The sequence below is a fragment of the Rhinatrema bivittatum genome, chromosome 17 (genome assembly GCF_901001135.1).
Source record: "Rhinatrema bivittatum chromosome 17, aRhiBiv1.1, whole genome shotgun sequence".
NCBI lineage: Eukaryota > Metazoa > Chordata > Amphibia > Gymnophiona > Rhinatrematidae > Rhinatrema > Rhinatrema bivittatum.
Genome location: NC_042631.1, coordinates 28,559,909 through 28,577,486, shown reverse-complemented (window position 1 = coordinate 28,577,486; position 17,578 = coordinate 28,559,909). Strand labels below are relative to the sequence as shown.

The 17,578-nt window shown below is 45.8% G+C and overlaps 1 protein-coding gene across 1 annotated transcript in view; it reads right to left on the bottom strand.

The window, feature by feature from the left end:
• Nucleotides 1-231: 231 nt before the first annotated feature.
• TMEM86A (transmembrane protein 86A) overlaps nucleotides 232-17,578 on the bottom strand; it is a 37,839-nt gene continuing 20,492 nt past the window's right edge. The window contains 4 exon segments of the mRNA XM_029582950.1: nucleotides 232-2,292; nucleotides 11,498-11,923; nucleotides 11,926-11,991; nucleotides 13,368-13,632. Of these exon segments, the coding sequence (XP_029438810.1) occupies nucleotides 11,565-11,923; nucleotides 11,926-11,991; nucleotides 13,368-13,632 (690 nt within the window). The 3' untranslated portion in view covers nucleotides 232-2,292; nucleotides 11,498-11,564.

Sequence of the window (17,578 nt, the reverse complement as noted above, 5' to 3'; positions counted from 1 at the left end):
TCATCTCTTTGTTGTAACACAAGCTTCTGTTGACTTGCACACTTGCAGCTGCTTGACGATGTTGAGTTCTGCCAGCTGCACTTGTCCTGGAGAAAACCCTAAGGGTGTTTTTAAGCAGAGATATGTTTAAAAAGGGACCCACACAAGAGACCGCCCGGGCCCCGTCTTCAGAGGTCACCTCAGAAACCCTGCTTGATTCGTACAGCACTGCAAACCGTCAAAGGGGGATCATTCCCAACATCTTTAATTCCTGCCTTTGAATTATACATGGAAACTCCAGAGCATTTTGCCATGTAGGTCAAATATACTTTTATTACTCTTTTCACACACACAAGAAATGACAGGGAAACAACATCCAAATAAGAATGACAATAAAACTAACATAAAAATACCTCCATAACTTTAGAGCAGTTAGTGACCAAGCTGCGAGTCGTGACTCCTAAAACTGAGCACACCCTAGAACATCCGCTCAGAAGCACGAGTGAACATGCACGGCTCTGAAGCAAGCAAATGTGAAAAGCAATTTCAAACCCCTTCTTCTCCAAAAACTCTGCGGATTGGGGGAACCAACGCACCGTCCACTCTTAACGTGAGAATTTCCAGGTGAAAGGGTCTTCAGTTCTTCCTACTTTCCCCCAGGTTTTAAACTAACAGGGATCTGCGGATGCAGCAAAAAAGGACCCATAGTGCCTTGGGATATTTTTTCCCCACTCCTACTGTCTGAGTTGTTTCCCACGAGGGTAAATGGCCAGCTTTTCACATTTGCTGAAAATATTGTATTCTGCTTCTAAAATTCGAATGGCCTGGATGTCCTGCAGGAGGCATGCCCGACGTTCTGAACCAACTTTGAGAGAGGAAGGGAGGCGTTACAGAAATCATGTCAAGGGCTTTGTTTAAGGCCCTTTGCACCTGTCCCAGAGACCAACCCAACTCAGTCGCTTTGTTAAATAAACACGGCTGGGACCACTTTAACAGATGAATCCAATTTATTTTCTTGACTATAGCTTGACAGTTGGAAACTGGTAGAATCACGACTGGCAGTTTTAACTAAAAAATACTGTGTTTTCCTGTTGAGATTTCGTACTGTAATATGGGAAGATTTACATTTCTTTACTGGTTTTGTGGTATTATGAAATATTATAATGGTTCTCAAGTCTAGCCTTCCTTTTTACAGTGATAAAAGAAATAGAAGTCAGCCAGTGTGACTCCTGGGGAGTAAATGGCTGCCTCCTGCTGGCAGGAGGTCCCCAGTTCACCTGCAGAGCTATCATGGAAATTATTATTATTATTTTTTTTTAATAATCTCACTAGATGGCACAGAAAACTAACAATAAGAGTGATTCTACCAGTCATTAACAAGCAAGTTACCATCCAAGAATAGACAAAAGAGTTTTGGCTTAGCCAACCTAATCAAACTTTGCTAGATTGAAATACTACATGCACAAAGAGTGCTGCTGTACAGAGCTACACACTCTCAGAACAGGAAAATCATTTCTAAATTCAGAATTAGTTCCTTTGTTAAAGTTGAGGTCTTTGTTGACTCCTCCGGCCTCTAGTCAAGTCTATCAGGGGAATGGCTACTTCCACTGCAGCCTCCTGATAGGCCCTGATAAAGGTTAAGGGGGCCCCCCCTACAGGCACCAGACCCAGACTCAAGCACGGCAAATGCAGGCAACTGCCTCCGGCACCACATTTTTATAGGCATTGAATTGTCGCCGCCCCTGCCATGCCTAAATCTCAGCCTGCAGCCAGGGGCCACTTCTCTCCTCTAGTGGCGCCAGCTTGAGGTCAGGAAAAGCGGTGGTAAATTTAAGATTAAGCAAATTCAGCACAAGGACTCCGGCAGCCGTCGTGCGCTGAGGGACCCTGCAACACCTTGCCCCTTGCACAGGTAACAGGAAGCCCCAGCAGGAGGAGAAGGTGGGGACCCCACAGGGCCAATGAACATGCCAGGGCTGCCTGCATTTGCTTAAATCTTCAGTTGCGGCTGCCACCTCAAGCTGCGTGTTACAAACGGCTGCTAAGTAGAGCTTTAAGCAAGTGGTCTTATTAATGTTAACTAAGCTAAGGAGCCTAGACAAACAGCGATTCGAATGCTGGTATTCTGAGGATCACTGAAGAAACCTCCCATCTCTTGCAAAGCACCTGAGCGAACATCCCCAGGAGCACATTTCCTGTTCTACGGAATGATCTGTTACCTCATTTCCTGCTGCACGCTGTGTCATCACTGATACAAAGAAAGGTCACCAAAGGTTTTTGGCATCCCTGCCAACTGGCCACTTGAGTTGTTCACTTTACACAAGTGGAAACACAAAGAGAATGACAAACTTTATTAACACATCTCTCCAAAGTGAGAAATAAAAACAAACTAAAATCTGAACTGAACAGTAAATATTTGCATTGTACTTGCCAGTGAGTTCATATGAATTGAAGTTGCATTGCAGCAGGTTGCAAACTATGGTCCATGTGTTTTTGCATACACAATTACTTTAACTTAGCATTACAAAGCAACAATTAAATTATTAATCAAAGACTTCGAGCCTAGTGTTTTACTGATGAGTAAGACATAAAAGCATTTTACAAAAGCAATATTATTATACATAATTGCAGTTGGGTAAACTGAGGCACTGGGATGAGAAGGGATTTGCCCAAGGCCACACTGGAAGTGGCAGCGCCAGGAGCTGAGGCATTTAAATACCAACTCCAGGACCCTAATTTCTACCCATCAGATCATATCCCCACCTGGAGAAGAGTAAACGCAAGGTCACACAGCTGGGCACTATTCCACAGCACATGAAAATGAAACCACTCGGAACGTAAGAGACTGTCTTGGGTTTCAACCAGGAAAGCAATGTATTGAGTTCATAATGAATTCCACCCGGGGGCACTTTCACCAAGAATATCAGGGAGCTTCAGTGTGAAGATACAGTTACTTCCCAAAACCTTCACCTAGAAACCGAGGCAAGTAACTGATTTCAAAAATCTGCATTCTTTTACTTTTAAAATGAAGGCATTACTGTTAATATTCGGACACGAGAATGCCCCAAAATGTGAATACAGGGTAAAAGCTTGATTATCCAGCCCTCCACCAACTAGAAAGCTCAGCTAATCAGCATCTAGGTTTAAACTGAAACTAATCGATATTAGGCATCACCACGGCTTCTCCCTGTTCTGCTCTGTCCTCCCTGGCATCACCCCCTCCAACTCCAGTCCTGTTTCCTGCAGGCCGCAGATATCTCCCTGCGGCCTGGAGCGGTGAGCAGGGGATTTCCAGATAAGCAGCACATGGGATTACCGGCATGGGCTGGTCCCCAGGCATGCCGGATAATGAGGCTTTTGCAGTGGGCATTTTTTGGACTTCCAAACATGAAAGCCAGCATGACCCCCTGCTTCCAATATGCACGTCTCAGACTCTCAAATCATTTTTTTCAGCCGGAACTCATGAAAAGCCACAGGCGCTGAGCATTGTCTGCAAATAACAAAATAGGGGAAACCTTCCAATGGTACACAGATTTTTGTTTTTTGGATGCATAAATAAAATCTGCTGACTACACTGTGCATCGTTTGATTAATCCCAGTTTCCAGCCCTTATAAAGCCAAATCATTTAATAGCACACTACCATGTGCATAACTGAACTGCTACTGGAAGTCCAAATCCGCTCTGCTTATGAAGGGCTGTAGGGAAAGGCGAAAGAAATGAATAAATCAGTCAAGGACATCTTAAAAGATGCTTCTTCCAAGGCCTCAGAGTGGAATCTACTGAAGTAATCCCAGAGATAAAAGTTCTATAATAAATTCTAGTCAACCTACTGAATCATTCATGGCACACAAATCAATAAAAATCACACTAGCCTGGACTGGATCAGGCTGCGGCGCAATGTGCAGTGGCACGGGAGACTTGGGGGTGTGTGTGTCTCCTGTCTAACTGGCTGCTCGGGGCCAAGCACGCTAAGAAGGCGATGTGCTTGGTTCAGGGGAGGTGGCTGCTGCTGCTGCCATGGCAGCTCCTCTCAACCTCCGGCGCTGAGGACTGGCGAGGGTCCCCGGTGCTGCCCAGGACGTGATGGGAGCGTTAAGTAGGGTAAAAGGCGACAACACAGAACACGGTTTTCAACCCAGCACTTAAAGCTACAGAATTTGTGGCAGGAAAACTATCCCAGTGGGCATGCGGACGTTTCTAGACGGTTGCCATATTCTGCAGTGACAAGCTTCATCTCCATCTTTAGCTCTCAGGACCTTGATTTGGACTCTTGGCTCCAACCCAAAGCCGAAGGAGCGGCGAAGCGGCCCTCGTTCACTGTGACTTCAGTCCTGCATCTCTGTCCCCTCGTTATCTGCCTGCCGTCACGCCCTCTGAAAACACTCGGAAGAGCAGCACCACCAGCACCTTTTGGTGGCTACAGCGAAGCAAAGAAGCACCGAACATAAAACAAAACCAAATCCATTCGTGTCAAAAACACGGAAGTAATTCTCGAAAAGATTTACACACTTACAACTGGGTTTCACACGCGGAAATGCACTGCACGCGCGTAAGTGGGCTTTTGAAAACTGCCTGCGACAGTATTGTTACATTTACGTGTGCAGCTGCTTGGAAAATTACCTCCACTGTCCGCAACGGAGATAAGATGACTTCCTAAACATTACCAAAGAACGAGCCATCAACTCTCAAATGTGAGCAACTCAAAATCTTAGTCTGTACTACACACAAGCATACTTCAAACATTATATGGGCACCCCCTTTACTTGTCTAACAGACACTGTGTGTCAGCTCCACCAGCCTTCCACTCCTTTCCCTGCTGGGGCAAAGTCCGTGGGCTCGTTTTACCCCGAGGACCTTGAACCCAGAGTTCAAAGGGAAATCAAGAACCATGCCCCCCTCCCCTTCGAAAACGGGACTCATGGACTTGCTTTTTGCGTGGTGCAAAACGTTGCTAGAAAATAGCACGTGACGATGTGAAACCTCAGAACCGGCCGAAAACACAGCCCGGGGAACGCCTCCCCACCCCCCACGTCTGCCTAAATGTAGGTGCGCTGTGGAATCCCGCGCATGTTTTTAGCCGGGCGGAGAAGGGACAAGTTTCCATCAGGCAATTTTTCCAGCTCAAGTCCAAATCCGCTGGAAGGCCCTGTCAGAGGGCTTCCAAAATTGCTCTGTTCATTCTCGGGGGGGGGGGGGGGGGGGATTTAAAGGTTTTGGACACGGGAAGCCTTAAAGCTGACAAGAACAGCTAGATCCCATGAGGGCATCTTGCTTATGGTCAGTCATTCGCTGACTTTGGGGCTCGTTCACCGCGGCTTTTCTCTGAGGGCACAGAACAGAGACTCGCACCCTCCTCGGTGAGCAACAGCACAGTCACGGGTAACGGCCACAATATCATTCGTGTCACCCAAGGGCGCCTTCTGCATGACAGATCACGTTAAAGAGAGACTTTGCAGGACCACAGACTGTGGTATTTTGTGAATACAAAAGAGCTGTCTTTAACACATTCATGCAAACGATGCCATCAGGAAAGAACAATTTGTTTTATTGTGAGAGACTGCAGTTTGCTGCCTTCATTTTTTTTAATTTTCATTACAGAAGGATTCTAAAACCGCCAGTACCAAAATAGATATTTTCAGGAAAAAAAAAAAGCGCGATTTTTGCATTAAAAGTGTATGACTTGCACCGCTTATTCTGGTCTTTCCTATGTTTAGGGCGAGCACGGTTTTAGGCTCACTCCCCCACCCCCCTCAGTGATTCATTTGCTGGTAACTAGAGCAAGCCTGTGGGAAACAGGAGCCACTTGTGCTGCCTCTTCAGTGCAAAAGGAGTCGTCGTGACCGCTTTGCACAATTAGCCTGAGCTCCAGTGGGTCTATTCAAAAAAAATTGCCCAGTTTCTCTTTTGAGTTGCAAATGGAGCCCGTGCTGCTTCCAGCCTTTTCAGGAGCCAGCGGACGCTAGAAGGCAAGTCCGTCTACCCTGTTCCCGGGGAGGGGAGGAGGTAGCTCACTCCTGGGTTTGGACTTCTGTCCTGCAGCCTTTTTTTTTTTTTTTGTGGTATTTGTTAATCTTGTCACATGAGAGTAACTGCACCACTGCAACAGGGTAGGGGTGGGGGGAGATCCCAAGGGGAAGACAGACGCAACGCCAGAACTAAATGGTGGAAACTTCTTCCAGAACTATACTGTGATTTCTTTATTACAGCAAACAAACAAACAAACAAACTGGCGGAGATTACTGGAAGAAAGCACTACGGGGCCGATGCAATACAGGGCGCTCAGCTGAGTGCACTGTTTAACCCGCGGTTGGACGCACGTCCGCGGCCCCTTATTCAATAAGGGGTTTAGCGTATCCACAACGCGTGTCCAACCCCCCCCCCCCCCCCCCCCCCCCGGTGAAGCTAATAGTGCTCGGCACATGCAAATGCATATTGATGAGGCTATAAGCTATTCTTCCCCGACTGGAAAAAAAAAAAAAAAAAGTGTGCCCGTTACGCACATTTTTACTCTCAGAAATTATCGCCTGCCCAGAGCAGGCGATAATTTCTGAGCAGCCCAAAAAAGTGTACTGCTTTCCTGTACTTCCTCTGACTTAATACCGCGGCGATATCAAGTCGCGGGAACCAAAAGGACCAGAATGTTTAAAAAAAACAAAAAAAAAGTTTTTAAAAAGTGCTCCTAGCCCGTGGCCGTGCGCAAGTTAGGGAAAGGGATCCTCGCAAAACTGAGCGTCCCTAACCCGCTGACAGCCACCTCTCCTGGGCGCCTACCGCCATGGAGGCGCTAGGGGCGCACATCTGCCCCTAGCGCCTCCTTCTTAGCGCCACCCCCTCATTTAAATATTCGCTCGGGCGCGCGCGTTAGAAAAGCGGGAGCTCAACACCGAGGGCCCGTTTTCCCCGCACAGATTTATTGCATACGGCCCCTATGGAAATGTATTCAGCCTTACGCTCCTGACGACCGTGCAGCTGCTATTTCTGTGAACAGGGGGTAAAACCAAGCACACGTGCCTGCAAATCAAACATAAGGCGTGCTCTTTTTCTCCCCCATTGAAAGTGGCTGAATGCAGCTGCCCAGTGAAACTAGTTGTCTATGTTTAGGCACTCAATGGTGCAGCGATTTTCAAACAAGGAATTTAGGTCCCTTTGAAAATTGTCCTCCATGGGGCTGGGCCTACACAGCGAAACTCGCGCTAAAACCTTTTCAGCATGCAAGTCGGAAAAACATCGCATCGCCGTCTGCAATACTTTTAACAGCTGCTTGTTCATGTTTTGCCATGGTAGAAGCACGTACGGTAACCAAAAAAAAAAAAAAAACTACGTCATGCATCCTAGCTACCTGCCAAAACCCTCCATAACTGGCCCAAAATGAAAGGGCCAATTAGAATGGAGGATTTCCTTTTCCCCCTTCCTACCAAAATAAGAGGTCTTGAGTCCCAATCCCCCTCCTGGAGCCAAAGGAAGGGGATCTCCAAGCCTGGTCCCCCAACCCCCCTCTGCCTCCGAGCGCCGACATTCCCCACCCCCTTCCATTCTCCTGGTAAAATTTCCCCTCTCGTACCCTACACCTCACTTGATGCCCCGGCTGCTGGCAACCTTAGAAATGCCGCTGGCTGATCTCTCGTGCCACTTTGCCATGGGCAGATGCAGGTTAAGCTTTATGGCACAGGCACGGGCCTCGGGGTGTGAAAGCAATCCAGCCCTGCTCTAACAACCCATTTCTTTGACACGTCCGTTGGGTTCCTGGCTATCATCGGTTTCCTGTGCATTCCTGGCGACGCTTTATCGCGGTATCATCCTTCGGATCATTAAACTATCACCACGTAAAAAAAAGGAAAGTTATTTATTTTGGGTGATTGGTTATAACCAAATGGGAGTTAACACAGCTGGAGACAGTCTGATGCGCATCGCTGCGGGTTTAAGACCAAGGCAGTGCTTCCAAATTGAGAGTCTCTCTCTTTTAAAACGTATAAGCAACATGGCATTACTTTCCCTAATGAACAATAGCTTTTACTGTTGGAATCGGGCTCACCCTCCCTAGCGAGAAGACTCCAACAGTTAAAATGCCCCGTTTTCTTCCCTAAAAAGGAGTCTCATAGGATCAGAGCTCAACTAAATGTTACAGTACTGTTAATTCAATGCAGCAACCAGAAATGGCTCAGCAGTATCTACAAAAACAGCTGAAGGCGGACTCCTATCATCTCAGCTATACTTGATTAAAAAAAAAAAAAAAAAAGGCTGTGCTGGCCAATACAGTTTGCTAGTGGTGAAGACTGCCGACTTCATGGCCACACCAATAGAAAAAAAATCAACCCATCATGTCTGTCTCTGTTGCAGTCTTTCACAGTCATTTGGGATCCACCGAATCGATATTCAGTGATTCGCACTCGGATGTTCCGCCCTAAATACCCAGGGCCAGGCATTTACTCGAGAACAGAAAAGGCAGGTCAAGTTCTACGGAAGACCCTGGCCATTTTGTGTGGGCGTTGAGCTCGGCAGAATTCTGCTTCTAAACATGGCCTTGTTCTGAACGGTGAAGGGGGAAAGAGAGGGTTATAGGAGGACGTACGTACGCATGTTCTCTTCTCCCCTCGCTGCTCAGAACAAGGCCATAACCATTCAGCTGGAAGGTGGCAGAATAGTTTTCCCCAACTCTCTCTTCTGCACCCTGCTCATATATAAATTCAGAATCGGGAAACCGTCCATGGGGGCGGGATGGGGGGGGGGGGGGGGGGGGGGGGAGTTAAAAATATCAGTGGCTTATAAGAATCAGAGAAAATTAGGGTTAAAAACGAAGTGGCAACTGCACGGTTTTGAAACAGCGCACCTTTCGGCTCAGGCTTCAAGTTTCCTGCGGCTTCTAGAAGGGAAAAGACGTGACACAGGAAAAGAAAAAAAAAAAATTGAGCCAGCACAATTTTTACCTTACGTGTTGGCAAAAAAAAGGCCCGCAGCGCTTTTCGCAGGAAAACCCGGCCTTGGCCAGAAAGTTTGCCGGTTAAGTGCGTACGGTAAACCGACCTGCGGAAAGTTCGGCCCAGTGTTTGCCCAGCCCTTAAGCTGGGCTGGGGAGGGGGCAAGCTGGGCCAGTGCCTTGAGGCCCCAGTGCCAAAAGAGCCCCTTGGTGAAGCTGAGGGATGTCACCGAGGCGCCTGCCACGGGCCAGGCCTGCTCCCCATGTTTCTGGCCCCCGGGATGAAATACAGAGAAATTATTACGGTCTTAAGAGTCCAGCTCTGTGGCAGGTTCCGGCTGCTTTTCTGTATTCTAGGGAATCTCTGTTGGGTTTCGGTATTTTTTCAAAGGCTGTTTCCTGCTGTAAACGTACAGAGAAAACCGAAGATATCCCAGCAGCCCAAGTTCTACCCCTGCATCATCAAACGTCACGTGAAACGGAATATTACAATTTTCATACAAAGTCATTATAATTTCCTAACAGCCAATAGAGGGTGAGATCATCCTAAAATAAGACACTGTTTATCTAATGCTGTTTGTTTTTTTTTCATCAAATTAAAATGAAATCCCAAATGTTCCTGGAAATTAAAAAAAAAGAAAAAATTCTCCCTGCCAGTTCTGTTAGAGTCTTAACCATCCCAACGCACAGTTTAATCTGTGCTGGAAAAATGGATTTTATTTAAGACTTTCCTGACAATATGGAAAAAATGCAGTGCTGATGGGCAAGCCCGGGCAGAGCTGGGCACAAGAATGGAAAGAATCTGACCAGGAGTCCGAGAAAAATAATATAACCTATGCCAGACAGCCCCGTGAACGGCGGAGCATTGCAGTGCTGTGCATTTTATGCTACAAAAGCCCAGGAAAAGGTGGCAACGTGACCACAGTACTGATGGCAACAGAAGTCTTCAAACACCCATCCATCCCAACAGGTTCAAGAGCATGCAATAAACGACTCTGCTCTTCCTCATTTCCCCCGATGTGCCAGCTTAATGTTGCGACGATGGTATAAGGACATCTCGAACATAAATCCCCGACAGGATGCCCTGGCAAAGGTGCTCCCAGATCCGAACTGTAAAAAACAGAAGCCGTGCTGCAAGGCTAAATTACAGAGCTGACAGGTGCCGCAAAGCAGGGTGATGGCGAGGACAGCTGGCACTCCGCTGCTGACTGCTTGTAAGAAACGCTGACTGGCTGCTCTCACAAGCAGAGAAACATTAGCCTCCTGAGCTCGGACATAACACTGGTGCTTGGGTGTGCGCTTGCACAGCTTTGTACAAAAGGTATTGGCTTAAGTTTACCCCATGCTTTCCAGGAAAAGTAATTTGGCAAAATCAACGGTAATGCTGCTTTTGTAGTAATCCCCTCACTCCAGGTTTCATGTAATGAAACTCCAGTGGCTTTATTTGAATAAACACTTAAAAGTGGGAGGTATCACCCGAGTCACTTTTTTTTTCTATCCCAGATTCTCACGAATTCCAGATCTGTAAAGTGGGTCTGCCTTCAATCCAGTGCAGTAAAACCGCCTGATCCCATTAGGCGGTGAAGCCATGGGGGCAGTGGGGATGGATCATGAACTCTGGACCCCTCCACCACTCTTACACATGCTATGAGAAGAGATTATTTTATGCAACTGGACTACGTACCTTATCCACTGATGACTCAAGTAAAAATGATTGCATTTAGACCAATATTATTAACTTGCTCTGGGAAGAAATGGAATTTTTTTTTTTTTTAAATCTCAAAGGAGATTATTTGATACCTGGAATGAAGAAATATTTAATTATCAACAGCAGCAGGCACAAATAGCAGCAAGGGCACGGCTTACACTGGGATCCTCACGAAACAAGATCCGGAAATGCATTAATCAGTTCTGGCCCCCGACCACACGTCCAGGTGTCTGGCAAATAACACCGGGCACAGCCTTCTCGTTTCCCTGCAGTTAGAGATCACAACACGAGCAGCTTCCGCTGAAAGCGCCAACGCAGCACACGAACGCAAAGCCCCGCCTCTGGAGAAAATGCGGACATGGCAGACCTGTCACCTCCCTTCACGAGCGCAGAGGTTAAAATGCTGCTCGGGACTGCGTATGGAAAACTGGTACGTGTTTCGTTTGGGTCCAGAAGGGAAAAAAAAAAAAAAAGAAGTCCAGTGTAAATGCAAAAGAACTGCACTGTTCGTGCAGGTAGTCCATGCTCTCCCGCCCAGAGAAAAGAGTTTTGTACCCTCTCCCAGGCTCGGCTATCGTTCACTTGGGTTCCTAGCTGTACCACAGTGGAACTGCATGGGACTAAGCTGGAAGGGCCGACAATGTCTCCTTCAGCTTTCCTATCATCTAGCACCAGCTTCGGGATAACCCACACAATGCAGTTCTAAAGAGGACGCCTGAAGCTTTGAAAAAGGCAAATGTTTAACAGGCGCACGGAAACAGGTCACTGCCGTGTTAAGAATCCCAGCTTTCAACTGTTTTATCCCCCCGCACTGACAAAAACTTGAGATTAAGGAACGTCAGTTAAGGAAAAAAAAAAATGTTTTAGTGATGCAGAATCTCATTTACCAGCTCACCAAAAGAGGGAACATCTCCCACAGGGTTATCCAGTCTATACTGTCCGTGCGATGTCTGACTTTCGGCTTACTTCCTCTTGTGGAAATCACTCTCGTCTCTGATCTCCACCGCGGACAGGGCAATCAGCATCTGGGCTGCGTAGTATGTGGCCATGATGATGGCGCGGGAACAGGGCACGGGGAAGCAGAACTTGTTAACGGCAATGGTCAGGTCGGACACTATAAAGAGCACAGCACCGATGCAGGCCGAGAGCTTGGTCCAGGTCCAGAGGTCATTGCAGAGCTGGACTCCGGCAATGGCGCGCCAGCCCATGAAGGCAATCAAAGCGGTGTAAACGGCCACCAGGTAGGTGAACGGGCCAGCGAGGTAGGTGTACAGGAAGGTGTAGAGAAAGCCCGAGATGAAGGCCATAGCAAAGCCCGTTTCAGGTCCAACGGCTTCATCCCAAACGCCGAAGAGTACAAAATGTGGGTGATGGCAAACATGAGCAAACCTGAAAAAGGAAAGAGAAGAGTGAAAGTGAAGTCAAGCAGAGGAGGGCGAGATCATAAAAGGAGGAGCAGGAGACCTGTACTTTATTTCATTCTAATCTATACTTTCATTGCTGGGAAAGAACAATCATTTACACTAAACATGGAGAGACATTCTACAATAAACAGAATTACCCAGCTTTGGACTCTGCAAACAGATGAACTAAAATGCAGCGAAGGGCTGAGCCACCTTAGGAAAACAAACCCAGATGCGACTCATGGGCTGGAGACATTGAAAGGGTAAGGGTCCGCAGCTACTTTGTGCTCCTTCCTGGAGTACTGACTTGTAAAGCGAGTAGGAATAACAGGCACCATATACCTTCAAATTCTTACTGGCCATTTGATTCTTAGCTGGAGGTTCCCTATTGATTCAGTGATTGCAATTATAATCAAACACGCCCAGCAAAGGATTCAAGGGCACGCAAACTTAACGTGTAAATGTAATCGTCCGCAAAGCCAAGAAAGGATTGCTACTGCGGTGTCGTTTGGGGAGGGGAGGGTTAAGAAGAGACATATTGCAGATTATTTTCAATGGAGATTTGAATAAAGAAGTGCGCTTGCCATGTTATCCACTTGGATATGTAGGAATAAAGATCAACAAGCAAGTTGTAAACGATAGCTTTTCAGAGGAATAACTTAAGGTATTCAAGAGCCATAGCTCCTGCATCATATCAATGCAAAATGAGTTCAGCAATGGACGGTGCAAACCAGCATCATACAGTACCTAGAGATGGTAAAGTATCTGACATATGCAGGGAGCAGGAGGTCTTAATGAGCAGGCGCTTAATGAAGCCTATTTTTGTGTACAGCCAGCTAGAGCAATACCAGTGCAAACATTTTTAGGGAGCTGACTACCTTAAAAGTATGTTTGAACAGATATTAACCTAGCCAGCTGTTATGCTCCTCACAAAACGAAGCTCTTTTGTTTAAGCTAATCTCTAAAGGAGGTTTGACTACAGACTACTAAGAACGTAAGAACTGCCATACTGGGTTAGAATGAGAGTCCATCAAGCCCAGTATCTTGTTTCCAACAGTGGCCAATCCAAGTCACAAGTACCTGGCAGGATTCCAAACAGTAGACAGATCCCATGCTGCTAACGAACAGGGATAAGCAGTGGCTTACTCCAAGCCTATCTGATTAGTAACAGTTTATAGACTTCTTCTCCAGGAGCTTGTCCAAACCTAAATAAATTCAGGCCACACTGTACATGCAATGTGACTCTCTCACATTACCACTGACCTTGAATTGGGTTTCTCTCTTTACCCTCACAGGGCTCTGTAGAACATGGGCAAAACAGGGGCTTTGCTGGTTCTTTGTGTTAGCAACATCACTACTTACCATGAACAAAGTAGCCTTGCTCCTGCCAGATGAGGAAGGCATCCCCGAGCGCCGAGAATATCAGCCCTGCAAAGATCCTCCGAACGCTTCGATGGGCCACCACGAAGTTGACTCCATGGGCCAGAAGAAAAACCCACAAGCAGAAGATGGGCAAACACTTGATCAGGGCACTGAACCAGCAGGGGCTGGACGTTGGCAGCCAGAGGACGAAGTAGACACAAGTGGCTTTGAAAAAGGGGACCAGTTTTGGACCCTCACTCTTCACCTACAAGGCAAGTTAATTGGTTACATAAAGTGGTAATCTGGGAGGCAAAGAAAGCTCTTCTGCAGACATCAGTCCCCAGCCTGAAAGCTGCTTTTTTTCTCACTGCTAGTACATTCTGTTTCTTGAGTATTGTTCATGCAGGTCAAAGACTTCCTGAACTCTAGCACATTTTTGAGTCTCCACAATTAATCAGACAGGGAGTTCTGTTTAGCAATCATGGGGGTTGGGAAAAGTGAAAGCACAGATTACAAAAGTTAAGCTGCTCTCAGGCGCTATATGTAAATAAGTCTGCTGTTTACGCGCTGCTCGGGGGGTTGGAAATCTGGCCTAGCACCAGTCCGATGCATTCATGTACAAACGCAGCAACAACTACAAGGTCCTAAGAAAGCAAATGTGAAAAGAGAGAGAATTCTAAACACAGGAAAAGAACTGGAAACAGCATCAAGAAACAGAGACACAGATTCTGAGTTAACACAGGTAGCACGGCAGCTTTCCATATTGCTTTGTTTAACACCAGCCACTGTCAGAGATGAAGAGAAAACGTCTCAGCTGATTAGCAGTGAAGCCCTGCCCCGAGTCTGCATAAATTATTCACATTTTATCTCCATCAGGAATTTTAAACACCTAAGGAGGTAGCTATGGTGCAGCTCATAGTATGTGAACAAAGCACTAGCAGTTATAATTGGTCTGGACGAAAGTGAACTGCACTAGCGGAAAACCACAGGATAAACAACTGAAAATATTTTCGGTAAAGATATTACGGGGGTAATTCTGAAACACTGAGCATAAAGACGGTGGCAAACGCACGCACAAACTGCACAGGTTTCAAAGTGGGCTTACGCACATAAAGTTCACCTTGAAAAGTATCCCGCCAAATGTAGCCGCGCAAGTTACACCTGCTAAATCGTCTGTACACATTTCTCATGACTATATTTAGGCGCTTACTTTTTAAGGCCAAGTTCAAACCCGTCCCCAGCTACTCCTCCTCTCAGTCCAGGTACACTTACGCGAAAACTTGGCATATGCTCCTAAGTTTACCCCCTTGATGAGTGAGGGATTTTGCAAAAGGCCATGTCCGTGTGTAAAACACTCTTTTACCTTCAGAAGTCCCTTTGAAAATGACCCTCCCTGAGTGACTGTGAAAACTTAGGATATACATAATGGCGACTCTTTCGCCATTTTCCAAACAACTATGCAGACACATCAGTTGTGGCTCCTAAAATAAGGAGCGTGTTTTCTCATTCTAAGAATTGCACTGTATAGTAAAGATTTTATTTGTTCATTTTAAGTCCGAGTCACACAAAATTCTTTGCTAACATAGCTCAGAGCCACTGTGTTTAAAGACAAATAAAATAATACAAGGGACCCCTAAGGCATTACCGATTTTGGATGTTTTTATGGAAAAGGGATGTGTGGGGTTGGGAGAGGGAGAGGGGATATATATAATATTCACTGAACTAGGAGAAATAAAGACCTTTTCATCAGGCAGAGCAATAGGAACAGAACAGAGCATAGTTCATGCAGACACATCCCTTAGGGAGGATGTCACAATGACTCGGTATCTTATTACAGATCACAGAGAAGTTAAAAATGGACAGAGAATGTAGCTATTACAGGCCAAGACAAACTTGAGTCCCAGTAAAGCAGGATACACAGAAGTCACAGTACAAAAGTAACATTTTGTGAGCACTTCTATAGAAATGTCAGAAGGCTCTCTTGGGCAATGGCTTCATGTGCAACTACCCGGGGTGTTTTCACACTATTTTATATCCTCCCCCCCCCCCCCCCCAACTCAGCCCAGCCATCACAGTGACAGTTCTCAGCTAGGAGCTACAAGCCACGGATCCTTCCAGAACCTGGCTAAAATGAAGTCTAAGTCTGGCCACTAGGTGTCACTACTGAACAATGGCTGAGACTCCCTTCCCCCAAGGGGTGGGGAATTTGCCTAAGCAATATTCCCAGACCCAGCAGGCTAAGTCGGTAACTTTAAAACAAGTGCTCGGGCAACCATACACATGCGTATGGGCGGGCAAGCGGATATACACTGGAATTTTAAATCATGCACACAGTTGCATATGTATGCTTTTAAATATAGCTACCATGAGTAAGAGTGCTCCTAATTTTAAGCCGTTACTCAAGCAAAGGTACTTCGCATTTCTTCCTTAGGACTTTGTCGGCTTTAACGCACGCAGGTAAGCAGATTTTAAAACATGCTGTTACGAAGGACATTCCCAGTTTTACCAAGTAGTATACTAGTTTGCCGGGTCTATCTCGAGTTCATCCAGACCCCTTCGCTGGTTCATCAGCCTGCATGCCCTCTTCCCCTTGAACTGGACCCCTCACCCTGTCGTGTTAGGCCCAAAACGTGATTTCTGCAGAATCATACCTCAACAGGAGCAGCAATAAATATATGCAGCTAACAAGCCACCGATGGTTGCAGCCCCTGGTTTTAAATGACAGATTTACACACAAAACTGTTGGCTCCACCTCAGAATGCCCATGCCCCACCCCTTTTTTAAGCTCGTGCATGCACATATACGCACATAATTGGCAGCTTTTAAAATCCACGTCACTCATGCGCAGCCCACCTACTCGCACCCATGGGCCTTCTAGCGCAAGTAACGCTTTTAAAATGTGGCCCATAGAGAGCAGAACCTGGGAAGAAAAGCCAGGTTTTTCTGCATGGCAGTGCACTGAACCGGCATCCGAAGCCAGGCTGGCCCTTGGCTTTGTTTTCAATTGACTTTCTGAGGGATGATATAAAAGAGTGAAAAGGTCTGGGGGGTGGGGTTTAATTATACTAATTATGTACTATGTAATTACCAATGGAAGCAATCAGTTACACAGAATTATACACAGATCTGCAACTGTATTACTGTTTGCAGTCACAAGTTGGTCATGTTCTTTAGAATAATTATGTGATTATGTAGTTCACATGTACTTGTGTACCACACAGTTACAAAGGTAATTACAATACACTCTTACATCACCGTAACAATGTAATTACAGATAACCAGAATCATTGACATAAAACTGTGGATGTCTTTGAAAAGTGGGTACACTTGTGTACTATGTCTCTTGACACTGTGGGAGAAAAGATAGCAGAGAAAATAGCTAGAAAAACCTACCAAAATTAAGCAGGCAAAAGATCCAAAAATGAGGATTACAGTAAATAATCTGCTGTTTACAGAAGCCAAAAAATGAGTAAAGCTCACAAAGGATCTGGACACAAGTTGTTTTCTGTTGGAAAACATAATATTATAAATAAGCTGTCTGCTCTGTCATATGTCAGTAAAGGGCCTGCTAGCACAAACCTCCTCCCCTCCAGAACCTCAGTCAGAAAAAGTATCATGAGGCCATGTTGTTTATACAGCACAACCCCACCAGCAACCCTGACAAGTCAATTCCGGGCCGGCACATAAAAAAGAAGGGAAAAGTGTACACGATCTCAGATCTCGAAGTATCTGCAAGAAGATAAATAGGTAGAATGACATAAAAAGAGAACTTTGCTTTCAGTTTTAATTTTTGTACCAGGGAATTTATCACTGTTTATTTCAACAAGAACAAAAATGGAGAACTCAGTGAAAAGAAATGACATCATTTTTCTAGATAAATATCATTTTTGTTCTTGCTGTAATAAGCACTGATACGTTCCTGGGAAAAATACAATACAAACTGAAAACAAAGGTTCCTATACATCAAGCAAGGAGGTTAAATTCTCAAAACCCTGGAGTATTTAAGTTTATCAAAAAAAAATTTTAAAGGATCAACATATTTATTATTTTTATATACTGACATTTGATCTCAATTGAGATATTACACTGGTTTACATTCAGGTACTGTAGGTATTTCTCTATCCCTGGAGGGCTTCCAATCTAAGTTTTTGTACCTGAGGCAATGGAGGTTAAAGTGACTTGCCCAAGATCACAAGGAGCAACAGCAGGAC